The sequence below is a fragment of the Channa argus genome, chromosome 4 (genome assembly GCF_033026475.1).
Source record: "Channa argus isolate prfri chromosome 4, Channa argus male v1.0, whole genome shotgun sequence".
Classification (NCBI taxonomy): Eukaryota; Metazoa; Chordata; class Actinopteri; order Anabantiformes; family Channidae; genus Channa; species Channa argus.
In genome coordinates, this window is record NC_090200.1 from 16,865,607 (window position 1) to 16,874,214 (window position 8,608).

General features: G+C 42.4%; 1 protein-coding gene across 1 annotated transcript; it reads right to left on the reverse strand.

The window, feature by feature from the left end:
* Positions 1 to 1,183: 1,183 nt before the first annotated feature.
* Positions 1,184 to 8,529, reverse strand: si:dkey-5i3.5 (uncharacterized protein LOC565091 homolog). Its single transcript, XM_067501711.1, has 4 exons — positions 8,375 to 8,529; positions 4,583 to 4,859; positions 2,501 to 2,747; positions 1,184 to 2,336 (listed from the first exon to the last, which is right to left on the reverse strand). The coding sequence occupies exons 2-4, from the start codon at positions 4,817 to 4,819 to the stop codon at positions 1,975 to 1,977; spliced, it is 846 nt and encodes a 281-aa protein (XP_067357812.1). The 5' UTR covers positions 4,820 to 4,859; positions 8,375 to 8,529; the 3' UTR covers positions 1,184 to 1,974.
* Between the last annotated feature and the right edge of the window lie 79 nt (positions 8,530 to 8,608).

Sequence of the window (8,608 nt, forward strand, 5' to 3'; positions counted from 1 at the left end):
AAACTGTCATTGAGGATTCTCAGCGATACAAGTGATCTTTTTTGGAGGCTGTTTCATAGCAACTGGACTTCTACAAATAGCTACTTTAGTCTGAGGAAAGTAGGCTAGGGCACCCCAAATGTATCCTCCTTGGTGGTTTATAGTATTTGTGGTCCAGAGCAGTGCAGACTGCATCAAATTTACTTCTTTAAACCATTTCAGTAATTTCAGTAGACTTCAGTCCCTCTTCATTAACAGCCATAACATTTACAATATTTACAGGGTAGAAGAAGTGATTATTTAAGAATCTATTATTAATAATCAAGTGCTGCAGTCATCATATGATTAGTCGATTTTAGTTATTTTAAAGCACAAATGCCAAGAACCTACTGAAGTCAGCTTTTTAAATGTGAGGATTTTATGCTTCTTTGAGACATAATGGGCAACTCCAATCATGTTTAGACTCTGTGCTGTTCAGGGGAGGGAAGTGAGCACTGTGGGCACCGTGGTAAAAACTTTTTTCTGATATTTTATTTTAAAACGATCACTTGATAAAGCGAAAAATAAACTTAGTAGTTTAGGAAACAAAATTCCATTTATGAATTATTAATTTAATTTCACAATAAGTGCACTTACTATACCATGATAGTATTATTTTAAAAATAACACATCAATATTTTTCACTTATATTGCACACAAGACTGAAAATCTAATAAGATTTTCTTTGGGCCAAATTAAGCCTAAAGTGCTCTTCTGGGCTGTGCACACCCCCAGATGTCACTGTGGTTGCTTAGAAGGTTGAAGCCCCACACTTCATATCTTTTTTTTTTTAGCACAAACCAAAGGAGAGCAGCAAAGCTCAATTCCCCTGACACAACATCTTATGTAGCAAAAAGGGTCAACCCCACCTCCTCACAAATGCTTTTATCCATTTAGAGCTCAGAGTTTCACTAAGACATTTTTCTAGTCTAGGACTCCTTGCTAGAACTTTTTAACCCAAGTTAGCTTAATTCACCATTCTCTAAAATAAATCCGCAGGAGTGAAACCAGGGTTATTATAGTTTCAAAGAAGTTATGATTTTTTTTAGTTCGAGCTTTTGATTCTTATTCCACTTTAAATTATTGTTTAGCTCTAATTTGTTTGGATTCTGTGTTTGTTAGTTTGCTTCCGTTTTTTTGTTGTTGTTGTTAGTTAGTTAGTTAGTTAGTTTGTTTGTTTTAGAATAGTTGCTGTGAATTCAGGTCTTTATTTAGGTCACACCAACCACAAATCAGCAAACTCCTAGAGGGCCTTTTATATTCAACAAGTTCACTTCTTCCAGTCACTTTCGTCTTATAATCCACAACATTGTCATTTCTATTTACAGTAGTTTTAGCTTTGGAACAAGGCATTCCTTTCAGTTTTTTTTTAAAGTATATTAGTGTTTATGGTAAATTTTGTTCTAATATTGATTTCAGTTGATAAATACATCTTTTTTAAAAATGTTTTAGTTTCAGTCAATAGCTGTGCTGTCAATAGCTTTTCCACTGTCCGTTCATAATATTTTAGTGATTTTAGAACATGTCCTCACTAATAAACTATTAGTGTCTAAATTATATTTGATTATTTTATCAAAGTTCTTTTACCACTGCTATTTTAACACGTTGTAGAGTAACGTGTTAGGATGAATAAGTCCAGTCTCATTTGATTGTTGACACTTCGTTGGCCGTCAGTGGGTTGTTTTCCCACTCTGCTTTCATGTCAGATGTTGGAATCACATCGGGGAAATACTCAAAACCTGCACACTACAAAAAGATCCAGTAGGAGCATGTCCACAACAGGCAGGAAAGACAAGGACAGCAAAAAGAACAACACTGTCTTTCCATAGGTTTGTGGACTATCTGAGAAACTCAGGAGGATCTTCAGTAAACACCACATCCCTATACAAGTCAAACGTAGCACCACACTAAGGCAGACACTGAAACATGAAAACAGGTTAGGACAACCAACCTGTTTTACATTTTGGACTTTAGAGGAGCCATGCAGAGTGAGTGCAAGAACGAGTTTATGGTGGTCAGATATTCTTGTTGGTGGCTCTTAAGGTGACCTGCATGTGTTGAATCCTTCCACTTCTTTGCAGTGACATCAATCCCACGCTTTCGCCAAAGATCAATATGCTCCTCCAAAGTTTGTGCACTGCTTAACTCGTCATTCTCACAATAGAAGAATAGTGCAGGAGCAGTGATGGGATTATTCCAAAACACTTCAAGGCCTGTATTAAAGTAGTCCACAGTCTGGTGTTTGAACATGCTGAAGTAAAGCAGGCTTACTTGTTTAACCAATGTCTCCCAACGAGGAATTATGGTTTTGCCTAAACCTGAGCAGAGAGGAAAGACCACAATTCACTTATTTAATCTAAAAAACGATTAATTTATGCATTATTTTATAAATGCATGTAGAATTGTAGATCTACCCAATGTGATGTGCAATGTACAAAACAGGTACTAGTGATGTGTTAAATTATGTTGTTACCAAACTTACCTGTGGCCATGTTCTCCAGAGAGCCCACAACCAAGCTATCATACACTTGGCCTATGATCCTCTTTGTGAGCAACTGATATTTCTCAGTGTCTTCGGAGGCGTATACCAAAAGCTGAGCAAATGTGTAGCCCCCTATAGAGAAGGCGTGGACAAGAATTGGCCGCGATGCAAAGCGTTCACTCTGGAGCAACTCCAGCAACTTCTTTCCATGTTCTAGACCCCAGCGAGGCCACAGGAACTCCTGCACCTTTTGACAAACAAACAGAAATTTGAAACACCTTTCATTTGATCATCATCCTTTTGATTTTACTGTCTCCATTAGAGACAAAGCTTGTTGCACATGTTGTAACTGGCAATGTGGTCTGGACAAGTATATACTATATCACACTACTCCAGCTTAATTTGTAAATTTCTGATCCTAATTTTAACAATTAATAATAAACTAAAATGTTTTTTGTCAAACCAGAAATTAGCTTTTGCAAAACGGTGTCTAGATTGTGTAATCCTGGAAACACTGGCTTGCCATTGCAGTCTGTATGGGGTAGATGGAGCTTTATGGAAATGCCACTATGTCTGCAACTAAACTGATGGATGTAGAAGAAGGGTTTTTACTGTTTTAAAAAATGGAGACCTATTTTTTCCACCCAAACTATTAATTTACAATTAATGTGCATTTTTCCTTAATACTGTTCTCTGCTTGTTCTGTGATACAGCCATAACTCAAAACAAGCTTCCTCACTATAAACAATCCAGGTAAAATAGAAGCACAATATGACCTTGTTTACTGAACTCCAATGGTAAATGGTCTGCAATTATATAGCACTTTTCTACCTACTGGCACTCAAAGCGCTTTACACTGCTTCTTATTCACCCATTCACAGTTACAATCACACACACTCATATACCGATGGGGGAGCTGCTATGCTGCTGACCAACGCTCACCGGGAGCAACTAATTTGGGGTTCAGTGTCTTGCTCAAGGACACTTTGACGTGTGACCGGATTATGTGACCGGAGGAGCTGGGGATCGAACCAACAACTGGGGGATTAGTGGACGACCCTTCTACCTTCATGCATCACAGTCGCCCGGGCAGCCAACATTGCACTCAGTTGTCCACATGAGAAGTCACAAAATTTTTCGTTTAAAAATATTAAATAAAAACAAAGAACAGTATGTCCAGGAGGAACTGTCCAAGCACATGGTACGTGGATAGGAAGCCTTGATTGTGGCTTTAAGAAATTGCAATAAAAATGTTCAAACACAGCATCCCCAGATTCTGACTAAACTTGCCAGTGAGAAGTGTAACTTCATAGTGCATGTTATCATGCAACATCAGCCAAATATAAAGTGATCTTTCTGACACTGAAAACCCAGTTTTCCCTCAATTCATGGCAAATAAACTCTTTTTTCAGTACACTTGCTCTGGAAAAGATACCAATGCTGGTTTATTGCAAACACACATAACTTATGCTTATCTGCAGTGTTGTCCTTGAGGTCTGCCAAATCAAGTTATTGCGATACTGACCTTTGTGATAACCTAATTTTCTGGGTCCGACTGCATCATATGCATGGTGCCTCTACAACTTATAACAAACCAGGGTAGTACATATATCCCCTAAAGGCCAATCTGCTTGGCCATGTGACCACAAGCAAAGAACAGTATCCATTCAATCAAATATTGAAAATGAATATTATTGTTGACAAAAACCTTGTCTTATCTATTGATGTACTGTAAATGTTTGTAAGTTCAAATCAGAGGACTGTTTACATGTAAACAAGATACAGGTCTTTTTGCTGAACTTGTAAACTTCTGAGGTTAACAATGACCTACTCAGTGAATTTAATTTTAATTATACTGTGTTGTTTTAAATTTAATCTGTGAAAAAGGAAAAGGACAAGCTTCTACATCACATCCTATTTTATTTAATTAGATTATTTAAATGCAGCTTAATGTTGGTCATGATGTGATGTAGTTTGTGATGTAGTGATGAAGTTTCCTTTTATAACTAGCTGACTATGATCATTATCAGAGTAAGGTGTATTTTCTCTTAATCTCTCGGTCACTGATTTTTCTACACATACCTCACTTTCCACTACAAGCACATCAAGGCCAGTGCGGAAGTAGATTTCACAATACTTGGACACAGCTTGGGGACGTGAACCCAACCACGGCAACATCAACATAAGAGGTTTATCGTCATCAGAGGTTTGGTACTGAAGTCTTGAGGCTGGGGGTGTTAATTCGTTCACGTAGAAAGTGACATTCTTACTGAGACGGTGGGCCAAAATGCCTCTGGTCAGGGCCATCCTGGCCAACATACCAGCTGCTCTCTAGCTCAGTTAAAGGTGTGCAGAATACCTGCAGGACAAAGAAAAAAAAACATTCAAGGAGAAAAATAGAAAACATCTTAATGAAAATGAATATTTTTCTGGACAGAAGTGGTAAGTAAGTGATTTAACATTTCTTCAAGTACAATTTTGTACTTTACAGGGGTATGTCCATCTTATGTAATTCCTATGTTGCGCAGCCCTCTGGCTGTATCATAATGAACCAATCCCTGCACGCACGCGCCAACTGAAGCAGCCCACCCATGTGTGGGCCAAAAGTTGCTACTTAATTGCTGTCATAGTGCGCTCAATTACATCCGCAATCCCACCATAAAAGAGCGGCGACTGTAGCAATTCTTCCCTCTTTTGCTTTCAGCCTTGTGCCAACTAAGCTGCCCTCCAAGCTGCCCTCTTCGCCGTAGCTCAGAATCATCTACGCCACTGCCCGCCATGGTCCAGCTTTTACAAGAGCTTCCAGACATCATTAAGATCGCCAGCGCTCATGGTGATCTTTCGGTGATGGAGGATGCCACGTCGCCATCAAACGAATCCGCCTATGGCCGCTATAACCCGGGGCGAGCATCCCAGCCTGTCCATACTTAGCCACTATTCCCTATGGTAGCCACCTACCTACATGGGTCTGCCAAAGAGCCAGCGACACAGAAGGGTCCGATTTCCAACTTCGCTTCTATCCCTAAGGTGAAGGGTCTCACTGACGACGGCTTTCTGCCATCAGCCCTGATGGTCAGTTTGGTCCGTTTTCAGAACCTCGTAAAGAGATGCAGACAGCTTCAGAAGAAGCTGAGGAGATTCGCCGCCATGTCACGGCTCCCTCCCGCTTCACCAGCCACTGGCGTGACCACCGTGACAATTCTAACAAGTAACGGCACTTCATCAGCGGCGGCTGCTTCGCGTCCTGCTCTGGTGCAGCCCGCACCTCTACCTACTCCCCCACCTCCTCCACCTGCCCACCAGACGGCAGCATCACATCACCGACCTGCCAAGCCTCGCAAGCTGGCTTGTTCATGGTGTCGCCCTCCGGTGGAGCCTCCGTGGAAGTATAAGAGATTCTGACAGGTTTGGGGGGACGTGTGATTGTACTGTTCTTTGTTCTAAATGTGGTTGTTCTGTTTGTTATTGCAATAAAACTGAACATCTCCTGAAGAGCAAAGCTTCCTAAAACCAGAATACCCCTGGGTTTTCACACCCAGCAGTGTCTGCGTCCCACATGTCTCCCACTCATAACAGCCTGCTCGTTGTTACCCACCGTGCTAACTTTACGAGCCGGCTAGTTCCTGCTAAGCAGCATACTCTCTCCTGAGCTCTATACAACGTCCCTCCCCGCTAGCATACTTGCTAGCTGTAGAGGTATATTTGTATCTACACCATGGGCTGCCTGGGCTCAAATTCCGAACACTGTTCGCTGTCACACCCGTTGTCTGAACGTTACCATCAGTGGGGGCAACTGTGTGTGTTGGAAAAATGGATGGACAGAATAATACGGAAGGGTTATTCTCTCCAGTTTTCCACACCCCTGCCAAGCTTTGCAGGGTCCTGGAAACCTTGCTTTCATTCCCAGCCCAGACGACAGCTCTTGCGTCAGAGCTGTCCAAGCTCCTGGGGAAATGGGCCATCAGCGTGGTCCCAACGGTGCAGGAGAACCAGGGTTTTCACCCTCGCTACTTCCTGGTTCCCTAAAAGTCCGGGGAAATGAGACCAATTCTGGATTTCTCACTGTTGAATCAGTTCATGGTGGTCCGCCCCTTACACATGTTAACTACAGCCTCGGTTCTCCGGAACGTGCGCCCGGGAGACTGGCTCTCCTCGGTGGACCTAAAGGACACATTCCTATTGCCATACAACACAGGAAGTTTCTGCGTTTCTTTTTCCTGGGCGTACAGTACCAGTACAACCGCCTACCGTTCGGCTATTCTCTCGGTCCACGTACATTCTCCAAATGTCTGGAGACAGCACTGGTTCCTCTGCGCGCCGTCAGCATGAGAGTTCTGTTCTACTTAGACGATCTCCTTCTCCTCGTGCCATCCCGGGAGCAAGCTCTCCTACAGATGGTGGATCTGATAACTCATTTATAGTGTCTGGGGTTCACGATAAAAAAAGCTCACCGCTGGCAAAATGCTTTTGCCAGCCTGTTCCTCTGATTCCCTGGTTGTTGGACCGTATGAGAGAGGAGTGTCTCACTGTCATCCTTATGGCCCCAAGGCAAGTGGGGGCACCGTGGTTTCCGGCCCTGGGAGCTCCCATGGCGTGCGGACGCACTGTCTCAGGCCAACGGGATGATCCGCAGCCCCCCAGTTCTGCTCCATCCCCTGTGGGTTTTCGCCCCGCGTGGTGGCCGCCATTCAGTGTGCAAGGGCGGCATCTACCACTTCCTCCTATGTAGTAAAGTGGTCAACTTTTCAGCGCTGGTGCAGTGAGGGGCGTGTCTGTCCCTTAATGCCCTAGTCATGGGGTTCTGTCTTTTCTTTAGACCCTCTGGACAGACGCCTGTGAAGACCTATGCCACCGTTATCTCCTCATGTTAATTGAGCGCACCATGAGAGCAATTAAGTAGCAACTTTTGGCCCACTCCCCGGTGGGTGTAGACTATACTGCTTCAGTTGGCGTGCGCGTGCAGGGATTCGTTATTATGCAACAGCCAGAGGGCTTCCCAACATAGTCATAGAATCTGGGGTTACAATACGTAACCATCGATCTTCATACAGTCATACAGCCAATTTAGCTTTTTTAGGAACCAGTCAAAATTATGTGAAAGACTCCTTTTTAATATATTTTAATCAATGTCGTAACTGTGAACTGTTCAAAAATAAATTGTACATATTTTGTCACATGTAGCAGTGTTAAAGCCGTTTGTGTTTGTAGCTGAGAGATGTGAGTTTAATAAATTCAAACGTTATATTTCTGAAAATGAAAGAAATGAAAAAAGCGTCTCCCATATTACTATGGATATCTAAAGTATGAGTGCGATATGATTTCATGTTAAAAACGCCACAAACATTCAGCTTTCCTAATCCAATCTTAAGTAGATTTGAACCGACGGTTACCGTGATACAGTAGTGTCCACATTATCCACATTATGCATTTGACCTTGGCGCTGTTAAGCTACGGAAGTTAGTTAACATTTGACCGGGAAAACGTTAACGTCACATCGTGGCCTAGCTATTTATAATGTTAGTAGGCTTAGTGTAGGTTAACTGACTAGTCAACGTTAACTCTGAACTTGACGTTAACAAACTAGCACGGATAACACCCAGTTAGTTAGGCAGACGTTCGTTAACCTTTGACTGCATTGGAAACAGCCCAATTTGAAGATCGATAATAGTCGTTACGCCAAAAATACGTTACCGTTAACACCATGCCATTTGTCAAACTGCGTTAAAGATCTTTTTATTTAAAACAACTAGACAAAGATTAAGTTACTGACCCGCTTTCACTTTGTCCCCGTGATACCCCGTTTTTAGTTTTTTTGTTGTTTTTTTTTTTATCTGCAGGTCAGATCGTCATGATTCAAACTCCAGGTAACCTTACCTGGAAAACACACCGCTCCCCGGCATGTGTTTTATTTGGAAAGCACTATCAAGCTGTTCTCCGCACTTTTCCCCTGTTTCCGCGTCGCCTTCTTTCTCGGATCGGTGTGTTGATTCTGCGCTGAGTGCTCAGAGAATCTCAGGCGAAATGCTGCCCTCCCTCGAAGGCACACTGATCAGCAAACACCAAGAGATGACACCAGTATCTGGTCTGTATAAATTGGTCATGAAAATG